The sequence below is a fragment of the Schistocerca nitens genome, chromosome 2 (assembly GCF_023898315.1).
Source record: "Schistocerca nitens isolate TAMUIC-IGC-003100 chromosome 2, iqSchNite1.1, whole genome shotgun sequence".
In the NCBI taxonomy this organism is placed as follows: Eukaryota; Metazoa; Arthropoda; class Insecta; order Orthoptera; family Acrididae; genus Schistocerca; species Schistocerca nitens.
This window is the reverse complement of record NC_064615.1, coordinates 401,421,779-401,444,433: the sequence shown is the minus strand read 5'-3', so window position 1 is coordinate 401,444,433 and position 22,655 is coordinate 401,421,779. Positions and strand designations below refer to the sequence as shown.

At 40.0% G+C, this 22,655-nt stretch overlaps 1 protein-coding gene across 2 annotated transcripts in view; it reads right to left on the bottom strand.

Moving 5' to 3' along the window:
• LOC126236248 (uncharacterized) overlaps window positions 1-22,655 on the bottom strand; it is a 413,771-nt gene that overhangs the window by 49,925 nt on the left and 341,191 nt on the right. For both annotated transcript variants that reach the window (XM_049945397.1, XM_049945398.1), the window contains exons 18-21: window positions 22,343-22,519; window positions 21,880-22,083; window positions 4,956-5,210; window positions 852-1,024 (exon numbers count right to left, since the gene is read on the bottom strand). In XM_049945397.1, coding sequence (XP_049801354.1) covers window positions 852-1,024; window positions 4,956-5,210; window positions 21,880-22,083; window positions 22,343-22,519 — 809 coding nt within the window. The remainder of the gene's footprint in view (window positions 1-851; window positions 1,025-4,955; window positions 5,211-21,879; window positions 22,084-22,342; window positions 22,520-22,655) is intronic.

Here is a 22,655-nt window from a genome sequence, read left to right as displayed (position 1 = left end):
TCATTAGGAAAGAGGGAAGGAGAGGGAAAGATGAAAGGATGTGGGTTTTAGGGGAGAGGGCCTTTTTTCCTCCTAAGGTAAGTCTTTCCGCTCCCGGGATTGGAATGACTCCTTACCCTCTCCCCTAAAACCCACATCCTTTCGTATTTCCCTCTCCTTCCCTCTTTCCTAATGAGGCAACAGTTTGTTGCGAAAGCTTGAATTTTGTGTGTGTGTTTGTGTTTGTTTGTGTGTCTATCGACCTGCCAGCACTTTCGTTCGGTAAGTCACATCATCTTTGTTTTTAGATATATTTTTCCCACGTGGAATGTTTCCCTCTATTATATTTATTAACTAATTTGATGCTTATCCCATCAAAAGAACAAATCATTTATGAAAACTGTGATTACTACCATACCTTATCTAATGTAATTTATTTTTTCAAAACTGAAACATCTTTTCATTTTAATAATTACATTATCAGGGCAGAAATAAAATAACAATTGTAAGAACTCACATAATTCCACTCATTTATCTGAAATACTGCCTCCTTCTTTTGAATCATTAAGTTTTTGCAGGTGTTTAACCTAACCACTTATTTTACTACTTCCTTTTTAAATGTTTAATTTTCCAAACAGCACAGTCCCCCATGTATTATTAAGTGTATTTTTAAGTTGTCTGGTTTTAACGGAGGTTAAAGAACTGCATAGCTGTAATTAGCAGATGAGTGATGGTGCAGAAAGCTGAGACAGGTCTTTTATCTTTCATTAGATTCCATATAGAATTCCATGTAGGAAATAATGTAAAAAAATCTACTGCTTGTTATAATGGAATCTGAATTTGTTTCCATTCTCTAATATTGTGATACATACCTGATAAATCATGTCGGGATTGAAAAAACCATTTCGTAACAATATAGGAGGATCAATTGCCTGGTAATTTGGGCCTAATCGAGGAATATGTGGCCGTAAAAGACTGTGCCCAATTCGAAAAGCTGCAGTGGCAAACTCATTGACTATGCTTGGATTACAAGAAGCACTATATCCTGAAAATATATGATGTAACAATTAGAGAGGCAGATTTTTGACAGTTTACTATGAACACACACTGTACTACATTTATTTACAAATAATTTATGTTTAATCAATGATAAAATATTTCAGGTTATGTACTAAACTACTTGCATCAGCACACAAATGTCTGTGTTTGAAAAAATAGCCAGTATCAAACTGTTGTGGCACAAAAGAAGAGGATCATAGGTCAGAAACCATTGATACAACCTAAATAATGGTTATCCCTCAAACGTATATGACACATTCATCTATTACAACAATACTTTGATATTTCCAGTTATTTAAGAATAAGTGTTTTATTGCAGATATTGTGAAATACATTAACTGGATAGAATGAGTAAGGAAGGATTTTGCAACAAAGGCATCTCAGGAATTTTTAATAGAATTGAAGAAATATCGATACAAGTAACACTGTTAGTCGACTGTTACAGACGCAGTTGTACCAGTTGTGTAATGAGCTGTATGACAGATTTCATTAAACAGAAATTAATTATAAACTTACTGAAAAGTTGCAGCTAGACATAAATTTTTGATGGACATATGTGGTTATTATAACAATCATTCAATGTCATCAATCACAACATCTTGCTTCAGAAACTTGAATCTGTAGGTATTAGGGCCCGGCCTAGGAATGGATAAAATCATATCTCCAAAACAGAGAACAATTAGTTGAGCTTACTATCCAAGAAGGGAACACAAAACAGAGAGCAATTAGTTGAGCTTACTATCCAAGAAGGGAACAAGATAAAGTCCTACTGCTCAGAAAAACAGAGCATCAAGTATGGTGTACCACAAGGCTCCATTCTAGGACCAGTTCTGTTTATACTCTTTGTAAATGACTTGGAACCGACTAGCCCATGCATAATTACATAAAATTTGCAGATGACACAAATGTGATGATAAAAGGAAGGACCAAAGAAAAATTACTACATGAGATTAAAAATTGCACCACCCACATTACAGACTGGTTTTCTGGAAACAACTTAGTAACGAACACAGAGAAAACAGTTACAATGAATATACACAGAGTGCAAAATAAATGCCGGCCGGTGTGGCCGTGCGGTTAAAGGCGCTTCAGTCTGGAACCGCGTGACCGCTACGGTCGCAGGTTCGAATCCTGCCTCGGGCATGGATGTGTGTGATGTCCTTAGGTTAGTTAGGTTTAAGTAGTTCTAAGTTCTAGGGGACTGATGACCACAGATGTTAAGTCCCATAGTGCTCAGAGCCATTGCTTTGCAAAATAAATGTCTACTAGCACCAGACATAAGACTTGTTTACTAGAACCTTCGAAAATGGAAGCTCTACAAAATATCTTGGGATATGGATCCAAGAAGATCTAAGATGGATCCAACATACAAAATACATTAGAAATAAATTAAATACCATTTGCTATACTATCAAAATTCTCTCTGATTGCACATCAAAAGAGACCTAAAAGATATATACTTCGCCCAGACAGAATCCTTATTGTGATACAGCATAATCTTTTGGGGAAAAGCATCTGCCAGCAAAAGTTACTTTATATGCCAAAAGAGAATTGTAAGACCCATAGAAAATGCTGCATCAAGAAGCTCATGCAAGCCCTTTTTCAAGAAACTACATAATCTTCCACTACCATGTCTGTGCATTTGACAAGTAATCATATTTCTAAGGAAAATCTTAGAAAATAGCAACAATCTTTTGTCAACTAACAAGAGTATCCACCTGTATAACACAAGGAGAAAGCAGGACATGCATGTTCAACATGTACACACAACACTAAAACAGAATGGACCACTGCGAACAGGAAACAAGAGTATACAATAAGCTACCTGCAAACAATAAAAGACACTTCAAAATTTAAAACTGAAAAACATGTATTGTAAATCACAATGACTTGTCCAATATCATATTGTATACCTTGTACAACAAATGATCAAAAGGACCAATAAAAATGTAATGTAGTCTTTCATTCAAGGAAGCTGTTACGTGCAATCATTGGAAACAGTTGCTCCCTTGACATTTCCCCAAAACATTGTGTAATATTATTGTCTCAAAGGTATTTCTTCAATGCTAACTCAGTCAGCTGAACATGGAGCTTTTAACAGAACAAGCTGGAATGGTCCTACTTGTTCTTAAACTAGTCCTGATGTTACTGTTTCTCTACAGAAAATATGGTGAACCTTAATAAAGAAAGACTCTTTATACACCTTCAGATTTGTGTCTGTGATTAAAGTTGAATTTTTTTAAACCAAACTTTTACAGATGAAGTAGTGAACATAAGATTTTGATACTGCAGCCATTGTGCAATTAATTTTTTGGTTGTTATATTTTTCTCCAATTATTCTTACCATACACGGTGTGAAAAAAATTGTGATAACTATTATACCAGCCAAACCCATCACTCTTAATGTAAGGTTTAAGCAGCATTTACACCCATGTAACAAAACTGCCTCTGGGTTACACTTAGCAGAAACCGGCCATACTATTTGGAGCATTGAGAATAGTAAGCGTATCCTCCACACAGCACAAAAAGGCCATCCTTCCAATTTACTGGAAGAACTTGTAATTTATAAAGCCAAAATGCAGGATCCAGCATCAGTGCTAAATAGGCAGCTTGACTTCATACCCAATGCCCACTTTGCTTTATTTGATAATGTTTTACATTAATTAATGAACACCTCTTGTATATGTATCTTGCCCTGTTGTTACATGCATCATATATTTACTCCACTTTCTTATGTTGTTTATTTTACTCTTACATCTGATCAACCTTCCTTGTTTATTAATATATTTTATCAACAAAATAATCTTATTTGGTATTATTTTATTATACTTTTCTTGGAAAAGCAACTCACAGGGTACGTGAGACCCTCTGGCAGTTATGTTCCTCCGACTTCCTGCCTGCACTGCATGCTGGTGCCCATGCCAACAGATATTGCTCATTACTTACTTTAGTCTTTTGTTCTCTTCCTTTTCATTTCTTTCCCTACTTATTATATCAACTTTATATATTTTTTATTAGCTCCATAAGATTGTTCTTGTGTATGTTGTTATTTTTTATCTGCAATGACCACAAGAGCATCTCAGAATCATATATTATCACTTAACCATTTCCTTTTCTCAATTTTAAATTTAATTTTATTCATGATTAAAATTTTTGCATTTTATCACTGTAATAACTCATATATTTGGCATGCACACTACCAACTTTACCTATTGTACTCTTCATTTACTGCATTCTGTACAATTTTATAATTAACGAATATTTATATATTTACAGTATCAACGTCTATTAAGCTTATGGGACAAACAAATGTTGGACAGTATGATTTCTTCGGCACTATGGACTAGTAACACTATATTTTGAATATGTGTGACGATGCTACGCTGATTTTGTGATGATGCCACTATGGCTTTATTATATTAGGGCATGTTATAAAACAGGTCTAAGGACCGAACATGTTGCAATCATTTATGGAAGTACAAGAAATTTATTCTATATTTTTGGAATTATGCTTTTAATATGTGATAATGTCACAGTTTTGGAAATTGAGCAAGGATGTATAAAACGGAAACAACAAATCACCAGACTGGGAGAAGACAGAAGAGTTAAACAAGTGCCAACAGAAAATGGTGATGCAGACTGATTGAGAGACAAATGGCTACAAAGAAGACAGAGCAGACTTAAGGCTCACTCTATTAAGTGTAGAAACAGAAACACTGACACTCAGCAGAAAATTACCAATATTACATTCCTCTATTAATGTGCCATAATTTAAGAGAAATTTATATTCATAGTAACGAGGTTCATTACTCTATCACTATTCTGTATCAAAAATGTCTCTTTCGGTCAGTATTAAGAACTAGAGAAATCAGTCAGTTACTTTTAAATATATACTATAGATATATAGAAAATCTCACCTTTATAGAATCCCTGAGGCTGCAGTTTTAGCTCATATAGGTTCACAGCACTCCATCCTAACAGTCTTGGAAGAAATTCATTGTAGGTTATGTGCTGCAAAGCTGCTGTGAGGATTCGTCTGCCATGCTGGTATAGACGTTCATCATCCCAATGTGGATTTACAGAAGAAAGTGCCCTAGCTATGCTATTGTGCTCTCTCATGAATATTGTGTGAATAGCTGTTAAAGCTGGCTGTTCGCTGGCACGTCCATCACCTTCAGGAGAGTATTTTTTATTATTTCTCAAAGTTATATTATGATATGCATCTCATAATGAAGTTGATAAATAACAGTTTGAGAGATAACGTTTTAGTGACTGGCCTCTGTTTATCAACAATGATATTACTCACTTAATTTCTTTTGCAGATTTCACACCAGAGAAGCTGTATGAGTCTGTATACCCATAGCTACAGCACTCCCATTTACTTAAAGAAAAAAGGCAACTTGATGAGAACAGAATATGGGACATTTGTAGAGTATGTGTCACACTTAGAAGTATGATTCTCTTCTATCTTGAGAGCTTTTCATAGCAAAGGGTGGAACAGCATATTCAAAGTTTTGTGTTGGCATCTGAATACTGACTGACTGACTGCAGAAATAAAATTATTATGAGCAAGTCATTGAATCGGCATCAAACTGGGGAAGAAAAACCTCATGGCAAGCTATCAACCAAATACGAGATGCTCTTCTGCTTTGGAAACAGAAATACATGATAAAGATACGAACATGGAGTAACAGGGGCAATATGAAATAACAAATTTAATTAACAAAACAAAGCTTACAGACTATGCTGCAGACTTATTGTCAGAATTGAGGAGCATTTTCTCAAGAGTCAATAAATGCAAAAAGAAAGTAAATGTCTGAGGTAACACATTATTTAAATGTCATACCAAAACAGTAAATACATAAACAAGATAATTTAACATTAAACTGCTTGTGTAGGCACAATTCTGATTACGTGTTTGAATTCCTAAAATTTTCATTGTTTATATAAGAGTAGGAGGATACTAGCCCCCCCCCTCCCCCCCCCCCCCAAGTCTATAAATGCAAAGACTGTAGTTAAAAGTTTTGTTAATACACTCCTGGAAATTGAAATAAGAACACCGTGAATTCATTGTCCCAGGAAGGGGAAACTTTATTGACACATTCCTGGGGTCAGATACATCACATGATCACACTGACAGAACCACAGGCACATAGACACAGGCAACAGAGCATGCACAATGTTGGCACTAGTACAGTGTATATCCACCTTTCGCAGCAATGCAGGCTGCTATTCTCCCATGGAGACGATCGTAGAGATGCTGGATGTAGTCCTGTGGAACGGCTTGCCATGCCATTTCCACCTGGCACCTCAGTTGGACCAGCGTTCGTGCTGGACGTGCAGACCGCGTGAGACGACGCTTCATCCAGTCCCAAACATGCTCAATGGGGGACAGATCCGGAGATCTTGCTGGCCAGGGTAGTTGACTCACACCTTCTAGAGCACACTGGGTGGCACGGGATACATGCGGACGTGCATTGTCCTGTTGGAACAGCAAGTTCCCTTGCCGGTCTAGGAATGGTAGAACAATGGGTTCGATGACGGTTTGGATGTACCGTGCACTATTCAGTGTCCCCTCGACGATCACCAGTGGTGTACGACCAGTGTAGGAGATCGCGCCCCACACCATGATGCCGGGTGTTGGCCCTGTGTGCCTCGGTCGTATGCAGTCCTGATTGTGGCGCTCACCTGCACGGCGCTAAACACGCATACGACCATCATTGGCACCAAGGCAGAAGCGACTCTCATCGCTGAAGACGACACGTCTCCATTCGTCCCTCCATTCACGCCTGTCGCGACACCACTGGAGGCGGGCTGCACGATGTTGGGGCGTGAGCAGAAGACGGCCTAACAATGTGCGGGACCGTAGCCCAGCTTCATGGAGACGGTTGCGAATGGTCCTCGCCGATACCCCAGGAGCAACAGTGTCCCTAATTTGCTGGGAAGTGGCGGTGCGGTCCCCTACGGCACTGCGTAGGATCCTACGATCTTGGCGTGCATCCGTGCGTCGCTGCGGTCCGGTCCCAGGTCGACGGGCACGTGCACCTTCCGCCGACCACTGGCCACAACATCGATGTACTGTGGAGACCTCACGCCCCACGTGTTGAGCAATTCGGCGGTACGTCCACCCGGCCTCCCGCATGCCCACTATACGCCCTCGCTCAAAGTCCGTCAACTGCACATACGGTTCACATCCACGCTGTCGCGGCATGCTACCAGTGTTAAAGACTGCGATGGAGCTCCGTATGCCACGGCAAACTGGCTGACACTGACGGCGGCGGTGCACAAATGCTGCGCAGCTAGCGCCATTCGACGGCCAACACCGCGGTTCCTGGTGTGTCCGCTGTGCCGTGCGTGTGATCATTGCTTGTACAGCCCTCTCGCAGTGTCCGGAGCAAGTATGGTGGGTCTGACACACCGGTGTCAATGTGTTCTTTTTTCCATTTCCAGGAGTGTATATACACTGAAAGTGATTTTTTTCTGTTTCTTTTTTATCTTTAACATTACTTATAAAGAAAGCTACTTTATTGTTCATTTTGCATAGAAATACAATAATGTACTACAACATAAGACTTTGCTGGCTTACTTTTCCATAAATGTTTGATATGCAGAACTGCAAAATAGTAAAAAATGTTACTGAACCACAACACAAAATACTGGCTACAACAATACTATGTTGGAAATCTACTGATCACTTTCAACAATGTTTCTTTTGCTCCTTCTGGTACACTAAAATGAGGCATAAATTTTACAGAATCCTTTTTCTTTTCTTTGTTGACCACGTTCTCTTTTTCCAAGGTGGCTGCTTGCTTTAGTTCCTCACAGAAGTTTGGAGATTTCTGTACCTCAACCTATACAGGACCTCCTTTATAAGTGTCATAGACTACCAACAATACCCTATTCATAGACTTTTCATAAGCCGTCACTCACTGATTAGTTATTTTGAAAGTCATCTTAGTCTGTAGAGCTTTTAGTGCACTGAACTTGAGCTCCTTTGCTTCCCAATCTTTATTTCATAGATCGCTGATGCCATGTTGTTCCAGCACTTTGCAGCATTCAGGTGGTAAAAGAAAATTTTCCTTTTTCCATTGTATCAAACACTGTCAAGAGGCATATAGCTGTGTCCACAAACAAGGGAATTATGTGCCAGCTTATTAAAATTTCTGCTTTCTTCCATGAAGGCTGTTAGTGTGCACTCATTACTGTATTTTTATTTTGACTGGTACATGAGTCAGTGCATAAATGAATTTCATATGGACCATTTTGTTTGGGAGATCTCAAGATTCCTGAGAAAACCTAATATACCAAAGACTACATCCTTCAAATCGTTCTGTTTCGAGCCAAGTATAAAAAGCAATCCTTTCATCTGTGCTTGGAAATGAATCATAATGCACAAACTATACAGCCAAGCATGTTTTGAATAGAATGTTTGACCTATGGAGAGCTTTAGTATTGGCTGATTCTCTTGTATATCAACATATACTTTAAAGATATTTGCAAAGAACTTTTTTGCACATTTTTTTTTTTTTTTTTTTTTTTTGCAACCTGTGGTTTGATATTAACTGGTTCTTTTTATATAGATATTGTTCCTTTCTTAATTTTAGTAGACCAGTCTTGCATATTGAACATGTATCTATAAATGGAGTTTTAAATGACAATTTAAAGTAGTTGTAGAAAACGTTTTTACATTGCTAGAAAACAAGTTGGAAGGCCTGGCACTTCCTTTTTTTACAGATATTTTTCTGCATTTTGACTGTATTCAGCTTAGATGGTAAATACCATCTTTTGGGTTTTTTCCTTGAATAGTGGCTCTCTCTACACCACTATGTTTTGATATCACTCTTTATAGCTTGTCTAATTTTCTTATCTTTAGTAGTGCTGCAGTCTTCCCCTCAGTTTTCAGCTGGTAACTTCCCTATAACATGGAATTTATTGGACAAATTGGAGTGTCTGTATTGGATGTACCTGATGTTGCCTGACATGTTGCAGCACATCCAAGTACTGTCTGGCCATTTTTTTCCTAAAGCTGTATTTTATTAAAACAGCATTCTTCCTTTTTGCTTATTTCTTGATGTTCCTGTGTTTTCATGATTACCACATATTTTAGTAATAATTTATCCTAGTTAGTTTTGTACATGCTCATAAAAAGTAGTGATATCAGTATAAGTGAGATCAGCTGCTCTGCATTCTTTTATTCGTAAGGATTTTGGGTTCACTTGATGTCTGGTACGCCATGTGAACAGGAAAGCATTTTCTTTTTCTTGTTGGATTTCTTGGATGCTTTCAATCAACTTCGACTTCCTTCCACTCGAACACCCAGTTATATTTGACCATTTTCTGAATCACTTGTATTAACCTACATTTTATAGCTTAACAGCCTACTCTTTTACTGGAAACTTCTTCCTGACAAAGATGGTTCAAACTGAGCAATAATCAGAAGTTAATGTTGTTGTGTAAACCACTAATTACTGTTGTTGGTTCTGGTGACAAGTGATTGCTTACAGTTTATGTTTACTTATTTATTTATAAAACTCTCTCATATTATTATTAACAATGACATCCTACATTGTTATGCCGTCTTCATGTCTCTCAGAAGCAAAGCACAATTTGCATTTCTCAACTTTTGCCTTAACTGGCTGAGAACAAATACAGTACTGAGTTTTGTTAAAAGTCATAGTTTTCAACACCCTATACAATAGCAAATATCAGGTTTTGACCAAAACATTTCAACGACTCATGTGTGACAACAAGGTTGATTTGTAACTGCAAAAAATTGAATTTTGAAAAATTCATCATTTATCAACCCATGAAAAAATTCCTTAGTTCTCAGTGGTTTCACACTTTCTGTAACCAATCCATTCCACTAACTTTCACATTCCAGATTCACAAAAACTACAACTATGTGGCTGTTACACTCTAGAGTTAATGCAATGAAACATTTATATTGTTCATAAGTACAACATTAAAAACCAATTAAACAAGTGAGAGCTGTGCCATCATTACTCACACTACTAAATATGGCTAAAAATAACAAAACAGCAAACTGTGGCTTTGGTTTTAAAGTAAAGTTGCTCAAATGACATAACAGAGTTGTTGATGATCTGAACATATATAGCCTACATTACAAGAAGATGGAATGGTGAGCCAGTACTTACCTTAAGGAGGCTAAATTCCAAGTAAAATAGACTCATATAAAAGTAGAAACAACTATTCTTTACTTTTAGAACTGTTCATTCCTTCCTCTGTGAGAAATGGACTGTTAGTTGCTTCCTCAGTGAGAAATTAGGGATGGGTTGGGGAAGACTGGAAAGGAGGAGACCCTAGGTTGAGAGGGACCAACTTGGATGTGGGGACGCAATATGAAGGAGGCTGTGTCAGAAACAGTGTGAGGTCAAAATACATTGGTAAGCACTGTGAATGCTTCAGTCCAGAGACGATAAGACAATGTGCAAAGTAAATATGTATTAAAAGGAAGAGAGATGAGTGTTTGAATGAACACTGCAATTAATATCTATAAGGAGATGAGAAAAAATCAAAAGAAAAGAGAACATGAAAGATGAAGATGAAAAAGAAGTAATAACTGAAATAAATGAAATGCTACCAATGGAAAAAATGAGGGTTGGTTATTAACAGATGTGTGGACTGGAAGGTTGCAGAATGTGAGGAGAAGCTGGAGAGAAAGTTTCCATCTTGGGAGTTCAGGAAAACGGACTACATAGAAGGATCCAAATGGCCTGTTAGATGAAGCAAGACTCTAGTACCTAGAGTCAAGCTGTAGAACAGGCTAAGAAACTGGGTACTGAGTGTCCCCAAGGCAAACAGTTCTTCTGTGTCCATTTATAAACTTAACCAGTTTAATGGCAGTCACTCTAATGGGTAATTCCATGTCAAGTTTTACCATAGCTGCAGGCACATCTCAAAGGAAGTCCTGTTAAGTTTTAACTCAAGATATGCTGCACTTTGGCTCCAGGACCATCAGCTTGGAGGTCATTTGGCCAATGAGCATATTATAATGAATTAATCATCATGTTTGACAACCCTTTGTGAGTTGACTATCACAGTGAGAATCCTACATTTAACTTGCCATGCAGTCCTAAGACATGGAAGAAAATCTGCTGTGAACCCACCTTCAGTTGAACTCACCAATGATTCAACTAAGTGTCATTTGAAAGTATTTTTATTCAGGACAATACTGACTGAAGCCAATTAATGAATTTGTAGAAGATGAAGTGGAACTGATTACATGCTGTTCTGGAGTAAAGTTTTCTAAAAAGACAAAAATTTGCTTAGTCACAAAGCCCTATTTTAAACAAGGTATGAATGTAAAAAAAAAATCTTGCTGCAACCATTTTTCAGAGACTACAATATAAAGGAAAGCCTTTGACCAATCAATGACCCCAATGTCAAGACGCTTCAAGAATTGACAAGGATTTGTGTGAAGCCAGGCAAGAAGCTTGGTACAGCATGCATAACAGAAGCAAATGCTAAACTAAAATCATCAATATACAAATAAGAGCTTGGTGCTTCTCCTGTCAAGTTTCAGAAAGTTAGCAGCAGAGATTCATATGGGTATGCAAAGCAGAATACCCAGGCTTCCATCAGTAATAATATTGCAAATCCTGGTGGTTTTGATCTAGGTGAAGTGATGCAAACCAGTACAAGCCATCTATGCAAAAGCACCTTGATTTTGAGATATGATAGATCTGAAAGAAAAGTTGTGTGTATCATAAAGCTATGAATTTTGACACTACAACCAAGAGGTTGGCCAATGGAAAAAAACAGCATCCACATTTTACATACCAGTAAATATGGTGAAGATTGCCACAAAGCTAAAAAGGGAATTCTTGAACTGCCTGAAAGAAAGCAAGGAAAAAAAAGAGTTCAGACCAAATAAAGTCAAAAGTTCCACAATTTTATGAAGACGATGAGTATTACAGGATGTGTCCTGGGCTCAAAGATTGTGTTCCCATTGTAGCTGAAGGAGAGGAGATCAAGAAGCAGAAACAACTCTTACTTTGCAACCTGAAAGAACTATTCATCATCTATCAAGACCACAGTGGAGCTGAAATTGTAATTTATCAGTTCTGCGAATAATATCCAAAATGGTGTGTTCCTGTCTGTTCTTCTAGAACATATTCAGTTTGTGTATTCACATTACACCAGAATGTTAAGCTTATGATAGATGGAAGTCCAACCCAAGAAGATTACAAATGTCTACTCAAAAAAACTGTCAGTAACTTAGAATCAAAAGACTGCTTGCTCCATCATTGCAAAAAGTGCCCCAGGGAAGAAGCATCAGAACTATTTTTAATGGATTCTTTCAAAAATAATGATCCTGAAGGTATTATTGAATTTAAGCAGTGGGTCCACACTGTCAGAGAAACACTGGACACAAAACAGCTGGCAACTGAAGATTTTATTTCAGAACTGACAGGGAAAATATGGAACCTTCCATGCCATCGCTACACTGTGAAGCATCAAAGCCATCATTTGAAAATGATCCAAGACAATTTGGAGATGGGAAAAATTGTTGTTTTAATGGATTTAGCAAAAAACTATTCATTTGTGGTCCAAGATGCTCTGCAGTCCTTCCACTGGGAAAACAGACAAGCCCCTTTACATCCATTTATAGTTTATTACAGAGGTGCTGCAGATACAAAAAAATTGAATACTGCATAATCAGTGATTCCCTCAGGCATGACAGTTTTGCTGTACATGTCTGCTTGAGAAGGTTTACTGAGCTTCTGATTGGGGATCTCTACTGTTTTCGTCATTCCACTGACAATTCTGCTCCCCAATACAACAATTTAAGGAACTTCATCATCTTACATAATCATGAAAATAATTTTGGATGCAAGGCTGAGTTGAACTCCTTTGGGACAAGCCATGGTAAATCACCATGTGATTGAATTGTTGGAACAGCAAAACAACTTTCAGTACTTGCAAGCCTTCAGTGGCCTAAGAAAACTAAATTTTGATGCTATTTGACTTGCTCACATTTTTGATGAAATTTGCATGGAATAAAGTTCTTCTTCACTAAGAAGGCCAAAGTTGAAATTGCAACACTGGCTCAAGAAGAAAGGTTTAAAAATGGTCACACTATTTCTAGTACGAGAATAAATCACCAATGTGTGCCAAATGATGAAAAGCAAATTCATATCAGCCACATTTCAAATGATAAGCATCTTTTATAGTTCAACTGACCATTCTATGAGAAGTTGCTTTGGAAAATCTCAAACTTGGACATTACATAGCTTGTATTTAAGACAAATTGTGGATTGGGAATGTCTACAACATATCAGTTGAACTGAATGATCTGCTAATACACTACCTGCATCCCGAGAGTCCTGCACATCCATTTTATTGGCCTGATAGACAAGACTATTGCCGAGTTTTGGAAAAGCATATTATCACCAACATTCCTGCTCCACTCTAAACATTTTATGGGGTGCCAGTACAAGTTCCCTGGACAAACATCATCCAATGCTAAAGAAACATTCAAGACCAGTCAATAGCAAAGAGCAGCTCCACTTTGGGAACCTGATAACAAACTCACAGTAGGCTTGGGAACCTGGTAGATATGCTCTTAGTTTTGGGAACCTGATTGACCTTGTAACAGGTCTGAGGACCTAGCAAAGTAATCCAACTCAGATTTGGAAACCTTCACGAAGAGACCAAGCCATGGCTGTTCTTGTATAAATATCAGGTGTGGCTCCTTGGCGATGATGTTATCAGGTTTTTAAAATTGGTAGTAGTAGAGTTCTGACCAATTTTTCTAAATTGATAGTAACAAAACTACCATGGACAACTGCAAGTTTCATGTTTACAAGGCCTTAAAAATAAATTGATTCTCATGCATCTATTTACATCAAATATGTATTCACTGTAACAACATTGCTTACCTTTGAAGCTAAACATTTGCTCTGGAATAAAAGATACCAACAAATGAAATAAGCATCTAGAAGACAAAAAAAACTGTGTTTTCTAATGGAACTAGGTAGGAAAAGAAACCTGACTGACCACCATTTTGAGATATCTGGCCCTGAAAACTTGTCAAATTTGTTGATTAAATTTAAGACCTCCGGTTTAGGTCTAAATATTTCAGTAACTCAATAAGCAAGAAAGTCAATATTTATCATGAAAAAAGCAAACAAATACTGTGACATACAAAGGTTTTAGTCTGGCAAAACCAATGGTTGAAACTGGGGTGGTGTAGGTGTGGCAATTTGTGCTGCCTAATTGACCTTGTCCATGTTACATTTGAACTTAGCAACAAAAGTTGAGCAGAAACACCAACCTGCAGATTTCTCACTGCTGTAATCAACTTATAAAGAGTTGTCAAACATGATGATTTATTCACAATAATAACTGATGGCTCTGTTGCCAAAAGTGCAGCATGTGTTGAACTAAAAATTTACACAACTTTCATTGAGATGTGTCTGTAGCAATGATAAAAGTTTTCACAAAATTGGACATGGACAGGAAGGGGCCATTTCTACGAGGGCTGTTTTTTAAGTAAGGGCCGTTTTTATTTAAAAAAAAAAAGATACAAATACTTTTGTAAAAACCTTTGATTTTCAGATTCTAAACACTTTTACCTATTTTTCTACATAGTTGCCTTGTTTATTTAAGCACTTGTCATATCGTACAACAAAGTTTTTAATTCCCTTTTCAAAGAATTCGGCCGCCTGCTCCGACAGCCAAGAGTTCACGGCCGCTTTCACTTCATCGTTGTCATTGAAGCGCTGCCCACAAAGATGGTGTTTCAAGTACCGGTAAAGGTGAAAATCGCTAGGAGCAAGGTCGGGGCTGTATGGTGCATGGTCCAAAACTTCCCAGCCAAAAGAATCAATCAAATCCCGAGTCTTTTGAGAGGTGTGAGGCCTAGCATTATCGTGCAGGAGCAAAACTCCTTTTGTCAGCATGCCGCGCCTTTTGTTTTGAATTGCTCTGTGGAGCTTCTTTAGAGTTGCACAGTAGGCATCTGAGTTGATTGTCGTTCCTCGTGGCATAAAGTCCACTAGCAAAACACCGCGCCGGTCCCAGAACACAGTTGCCATAATCTTGCGCTTTGACAGCGTCTGTTTGGCTTTGACCTTGACGGGTGAGGCTGCGTGTCGCCATTCCATCGATTGTCGCTTCCTTTGGGAGTGATATGGGATACCCATGTTTCATCTCCAGTGACAATTTGACTCAACATGTCATCCCCTTCTTCCTCGTAATGAATCAAAAACTCCAATGAAGTGGCAAATCTCTTCCCTTTGTGGTCCTCTGTGAGGAGTCTGGGTACCCACCGAGAACACAGTTTCTTAAAGTTTAGGTTTTCAGACACAATTTTGTCAAAACCGATCTTGAAACTTGTGGAAATTCCAAAGAAAGAGTGGAAATTGTGAATCTTCTGTCCTCACGAATCTTTGTTTCGACTGCAGCCACCAAATCATCAGTGATCACAGAGGGCTGGCCTGAGCGTTCTTTGTCATGGACGTTTTGAAGGCCATTTTTAAACTCTCTAGCTCATTGACGCACTTTACCTTCACTCACTGCATTCAAGCCATAAACTTCTGTTAACTGACAATGAATTTCTGCAGCTGATAGGCTTCTCGCGGTCAAAAAACGTATCACTGACCGTATCTCACACGTGGCGGGCGATTCAATAATCGTAAACATTATAAAGTAGCACAGCGATGCGTACACGTCAGCTACAGAGCTGCAACTTGCATCAGTGTGAACGGGAAGGATGCTGGCAAGTGGCGCGGTGGCTTGTTGCAGCGTCCATGCGAACTACGCGACTATACGCGCGAACGGCCCTTACTTAAAAAACAACCCTCGTAAAATTGGCTGATTTGATGTGGAATGGCCCTTTTACGAAAAATCCATGTAGTGAACACAGGTTAGTTGGCATATATACTGAGGTAACAAAAGTAATGCCCAAGAAAGTCACTGTAGGCAATCTCATGCTGTTTACAAAGGCACTCGTGTCGCTCATTTGCTGTCATAGCCCATTAAATCCACAGCACTGTCCTAAGGGATCCATTTGTCATATGTCCTACATCGATTTCTGTGGTTATTTCAGGCAGTGTTGCTTGTCTGTCAGCACTGACAACTCTCCGCAAACGCGACTGCTCTAAGTTGTTAAGTGAAGCTTTTTGGCCACTGCATTGGCCGTGGTTAGAGGTAATGCCTGAAATTTGGTATCTCAGCACACTCCTGACACTATGGATTGCGGAATATTGAATTCTCTGATGATTTATGAAAAGAAATGTCCCATGCATCTACCTCCAATTACCATTCTGTGTTCAACGTCCATTAATACTTGTCGTGTGGCCATAATCAGCTCTGCCAGTGCACTGCCCTTTCATACCTTGTGTATGCGATAGTACTGTCATCTGTATATGTGCATATCGCTATCCTATGACTTCTGTCACCTCAGCATAACGTGGATGGTTTCAAACCTTGCTCTGCCTTTGATGATGTAAGAGTTACAGTGGTTGGGATAGAGTTAATGGTAGTGGGTGTGTTCTGGAGCAGGATTGACAGTGAGACTGATTGCAGTGGTAGGAATCTTGGGGTAAGAATAAAGGCCTGGGAGTGTCACAGGGTTCAACAAGGATGCTACAATGTTAAGAGGGTGAAGGATGGCAATCGTGAGTAGTCTAAGAAGAATATCAGGGAGGAACAATCTTATTTCAGGGCCTGACTTAAGAAAATCATAGCCCTGACAGAGTAATATTTTGAGGCTTATGTGGTACTGGGTGACAAAATGGATGCTTTTGAGCCTTTTGGAAGTTCCAAGTTGTATTCGTGGGAGTCAGAAATGACAACTGAACAGATTTGTTTGTGGATAAAATCTACGAGGGTTGGAACTTTAATAGTGTCAACTATTTATTTACAGTTCATACAAAATAGATATGTGTTTCAAAGTTTTACTGACCTTCAATGCAGTCACCAGCATTGTATGTAACCCATTGCCAGTGATGTGGAAGTCATAGGATACTCTTAGCAGTGCCAGTTGTGTTGACAGTTTGAGTGGCGCTGTCTCTGCCCGAGGAATTTGTAGCAATTCTGAAGCGAATGCCGTGAAATGTTTCCTTCAGTTTAGAAATCAAGATGAACTTAAAAGGGCTTAAGTCAGGGGGGTATAGCACTTAGCAGCCCCATCAGTCAAACACATCAGTAATAGCTTGCACTGTACATGCTTGAGCATTGTCCTGCAAAATGATGTTCAGGTCCTGCAGAGTGTCGTCACTTCTGTTCCTATGCTGTCCATGTTTGGAACACAGCCTATGACCAGCTTAGAGACAGAAGTGATGACACTTTCTGCAGGATCTGGACATCATTTTGCAGGACAATGCTCAAGCATGTACAGTGCAAGCTATTACTGATTTGTTTGACTGATGGGGCTGCTAAGTGCTATGCCACCTATTGCACTCCCCTGACTTAAGCCCTCCTGAGTTCATCTCGATTTCTAAAATGAAGGAAACACTTCACAGCATTTGCTTCAGAATGGCTACAAATTTGTTGGGCAACAGACCACACCACTCGAACTGTCAACACAACTGGCCCTGCTAACAGTATCCTATGACTTCCACATTGCTGGCAACGGGTTACATACAATGCTGGTGACTACTTTGAAGGTCAGTAAAACTTTGAAACGTGTATCTATTTTGTATGAGCTGTAAATAAATAGTTGCCACTATTGAAGTTCCAACCCTCGTATGTAGTAGTAATGGAGGAGGAAAGCCTGTGAGAGGCTGTTGGTGTAGGTGTTGACAAATTCAGTGTTGGAATAGGTATGTTCACCATGGCTGCCTAGGTTGTAGTGATATGATAGTTTGATGTGGAAGGTGTAGCAACTGCTGAAGTGCAGGTATTGTTGCATACTTTTTGGTTTTGAACTGTCTGAGGTTTAGATCTAACAATGGATTGAGTGACAATAAAGAAGGTTTTTTCAGAGGGCTTCACATGGGCACGGGAGGGGCAGTGTTTTAGAATTTAAAGGCCATATGTATATGAGACAATGGTCTAGAGAAAGGCTGCATCAGTAATGACAAGCAGGGTCCCAAGAGAGAGAGGTGAGGGATCGGATTTGAGATGTTCCAATACGGGTTGTTGTCTTATGTAGCAGGAGAGACTCTGTATGATGAGTTTAAAATGCTCATCCACCAGGGCTGAACGTTACTGTTGGGGCTCTGAATGAGATGGGCAGGAACTGTAGTACACGGGTTAAATAGTTGTTCCAATGGTTGTGGACTATGACTGGGTAGTGAAGTGCTATTTCCTGTTCAGGTTATGAGTGAATAAGATATCTTTGACTGGTGCAGAGTGATTGGCTGTGGATATGAGACTGAAGGTGTGTAAAGCAGGCGGTAGACTTTAGTTTCTAGATAGAATACTTGGAAAATTATATCAGCCTACAAAGGAGATTGCTTACAAACCACTTGTGTGACACATTCGAGAATATTGCTCAAGTATATGGAACCTGTACCAAATGGGACCTGTACCAAATAGAACTACCAGGAGTTATTGAACATACACAGAGGAGGGTAGTATGAATGATCACAGGTTTATTTGACCTTTGTAGAGTATCACAGAGATGCTGAAGAAACTGAACATGGACATGAAGATTATGTACAACAGAGGCATATACACTATCATACTTCCTGTGCTCAATACACGAATGGAACAGGAAGAAACCTAATAACTGGTACAATTGGACATAACCTCTGCCATGCACTTCACAGCAGTTTTTAGAGGATGGATTTGTCTCTGGATTAAAGGGTGTTCTGGATGATGGGTTTAGCAATAAATGTTTCCCAGGATTGTGAGGTGTTATAATATGTTTCTGGTTAAGGCTGAATTTTTGTTGCAGATGTACCAGAACAGGGCCTTTAATGGGGAAGCCCAAGCTGGGTTTGCAGGCTATAGTGGGTGGAGAGGAGGGGGGTTGGTTTGTCAGGGACAAAGTTCTGAATGACAGGATGGTGGTCGCTGGAGATCAGGCGAGGGACATCACTTTTGAAGTTTTATACCAACAGAGTGGATACCTTAACATGGTAGTGTGAGGTATTTCTAAAATTTGCACACAAATTCAAGGAAAATTACACTGAGCTTGTTTGTAGACCCAGAGGTTGAAAGTTCGAGGATTTTAAGTAGTGGCAGTAGTGATTAGCAAAGGCAATATTTAGGTAAAGGATAAGGTAGGTAAGGGTGAGCTGCCAGTCATCACATGATGTGCAGAATTATTTCATATTATTTCACAATTCTTGACAGTTATCAGAATTAATAATTTCCTGTGAATTATGGTTATGTAATTTAACCAATTAATGTTGCTTCCTCTGATACTATCATTTTCCTTTCATTTGTTGAGTTTTACTTATGTACTGTTTATAAAACAATTGTGATTGCAGAATGTTCTCTATTAATGTAAGTTAAGGACTTAAGTTAATAAAGAACATTTTGCTACCTGAGACTGTTTTTTAAATAGTAGAAACAGAAGGTCACTGTGGAATAGAATAATTTTTATTATATATGAATGGATTAATTTTTATTACATATGTTAAATTGTTAATTATGTGTTGGTTAGCCAAAATCTCTAGTTTTCATAAAACTCAACAGATAAGCAAAATTAGAAATTTTTGTAGATATTTACTTTTAGTGCTAGGCAATTCCATAAGTAATTGATGCAGAAACTAATGCAACCTCCTCATTTTCATTTGTAAATAACTTTTAAAAACAATATAGCAATCATATTCTTCTCCCCTTCATATTGGCAGAAAATGAAATAATGAAGGCACTGAGTTGCAGACAGGCACAATGAAAAGGATGCCAAACATTCAAGCTTTTGTACAAAAAAGTCCTTTGTCTGAAATAGAACACACACACACACACACACACACACACACACACACACACACACATACACACACACACACACACACATTCAGACAAGCACAACTCACACATACACTCCTGGAAATGGAAAAAAGAACACATTGACACCGGTGTGTCAGACCCACCATACTTGCTCCGGACACTGCGAGAAGGCTGTACAAGCAATGATCACACGCACGGCACAGCGGACACACCAGGAACCGCGGTGTTGGCCGTCGAATGGCGCTAGCTGCGCAGCATTTGTGCACCGCCGCCGTCAGTGTCAGCCAGTTTGCCGTGGCATACGTAGCTCCATCGCAGTCTTTAACACTGGTAGCATGCCGCGACAGCGTGGACGTGAACCGTATGTGCAGTTGACGGACTTTGAGCGAGGGCGTATAGTGGGCATGCGGGAGGCCGGGTGACGTACCGCCGAATTGCTCAACACGTGGAGCGTGAGGTCTCCACAGTACATCGATGTTGTCGCCAGTGGTCGGCGGAAGGTGCACGTGCCCGTCGACCTGGGACCGGACCACAGCGACGCACGGATGCACGCCAAGACCGTAGGATCCTACGCAGTGCCGTAGGGGACTGCACCGCCACTTCCCAGCAAATTAGGGACACTGTTGCTCCTGGGGTATCGGCGAGGACCATTCGCAACCGTCTCCATGAAGCTGGGCTACGGTCCCGCACACCGTTAGGCCGTCTTCCGCTCACGCCCCAACATCGTGCAGCCCGCCTCCAGTGGTGTCGCGACAGGCGTGAATGGAGGGACAAATGGAGACGTGTCGTCTTCAGCGATGAGAGTCGCTTCTGCCTTGGTGCCAATGATGGTCGTATGCGTGTTTGGCGCCGTGCAGGTGAGCGCCACAATCAGGACTGCATACGACCGAGGCACACAGGGCCAACACCCGGCATCATGGTGTGGGGAGCGATCCTGGCCGTACACCACTGGTGATCGTCAAGGGGACACTGAATAGTGCACGGTACATCCAAACCGTCATCGAACCCATCGTTCTACCATTCCTAGACCGGCAAGGGAACTTGCTGTTCCAACAGGACAATGCACATCCGCATGTATCCCGTGCCACCCAACGTGCTCTAGAAGGTGTAAGTCAACTACCCTGGCCAGCAAGATCTCCGGATCTGTCACCCATTGAGCATGTTTGGGACTGGATGAAGCGTCGTCTCACGCGGTCTGCACGTCCAGCACGAACGCTGGTCCAACTGAGGCGCCAGGTGGAAATGGCATGGCAAGCCGTTCCACAGGACTACATCCAGCATCTCTACGATCGTCTCCATGGGAGAATAGCAGCCTGCATTGCTGTGGAAGGTGGATATACACTGTACTAGTGCCGACATTGTGCATGCTCTGTTGCCTGTGTCTATGTGCCTGTGGTTCTGTCAGTGTGATCATGTGATGTATCTGACCCCAGGAATGTGTCAATAAAGTTTCCCCTTCCTGGGACAATGAATTCACGGTGTTCTTATTTCAATTTCCAGGAGTGTACATGGCTACTGTCTCTAGCCCCTGGTGCCTGAGAGCAGATTGCACTTTCGTCTGATGTGTGCAGCAATCTGGGTGGCAGCCATGAGGAGGTGGCATGGGGCAGAGTGTGGGTGGGATAGAAGGGTGACGTGGTGGGGACAGGATCCCCTGCTGGAGGCAGTGTCAGGAGGCTGTGCCGAGGGCGGAGAGGTAGGGGGGGGGGAGGGGAGAGGAGAGGAGAGGAGAGACATAGAGAAGGGGAAACGGTTGCAGGTCTAGTGGCAGAATGGAAGGTGTACATATGCTGGTGTGCTGGCAGGGAAGGGGACTGTCAAGATTGTTGTTATTCCATCCTGGACTTCCCTTTGTTTTAGGAAATGTTATACCTGGAGGTCTGAAACATACCTTGCTGGAAGTGAGCAAACATCTCCTTCCATTTACAATACCCTAAACTCTGAAAATATTTTCCTGACAAAATGTACCTGCTATGAAACAGTATCCAGAAGGAGCCTTGCACTCCGGGTGTACAGGTGAATTAGGGAGAAGATCCTTTCCTTGCACTGGATGTTGTGTCACATTCAAACGTCCACCAAAAGATCTTAGTTGTCTTGCCAAGCATGTGTGTTCTCCATAAATTTGAGAGGCATCCAAGAATGCTGAGTTCTGATTAATCTGGTCTCTTGGTCCTATCAATGGTAACAGAAATAAGTACATAACATTAACACGCTGACAAGGGAAAAACCATTACACATACACCTAAATTTCTGAATGTGATAAATAGTACAACCAAGTTATAATAACAGTATATAATTGGAACACTTTCACTACACCACAAACATAAAAGGCAAGTCTTTTGCTGTTGTCTAAAGCACACACACACATACACACACACACACAATATATACAAACCACCAACAGCAGCAATAACCAAACACATATATTTACCAAGGTGCTGTTGTCCAGGTAAAGAGCGCATGAATGGCAAGCACACTGGTTCTCCAGTTGTCTGGTTTACTTGTGGATAGAAATGGTCATGCCTGGGGATTGGAATAGGCATGCACTCAGGATGCACTGTATTTGGTGAATTACATGAACGGCAATCAGGAATTGAAGTGAAGAACCCTGCAGAGAAATGACAGTAATATTAAAGGAAGTCTAAGAGATAATAAACAGATTTCAAATGTTAACTTTCACAACTGCACCCACTTTTTTCTTTTTACTTTATGATAATGGCAAAGGATTATATGCCAGATATCTG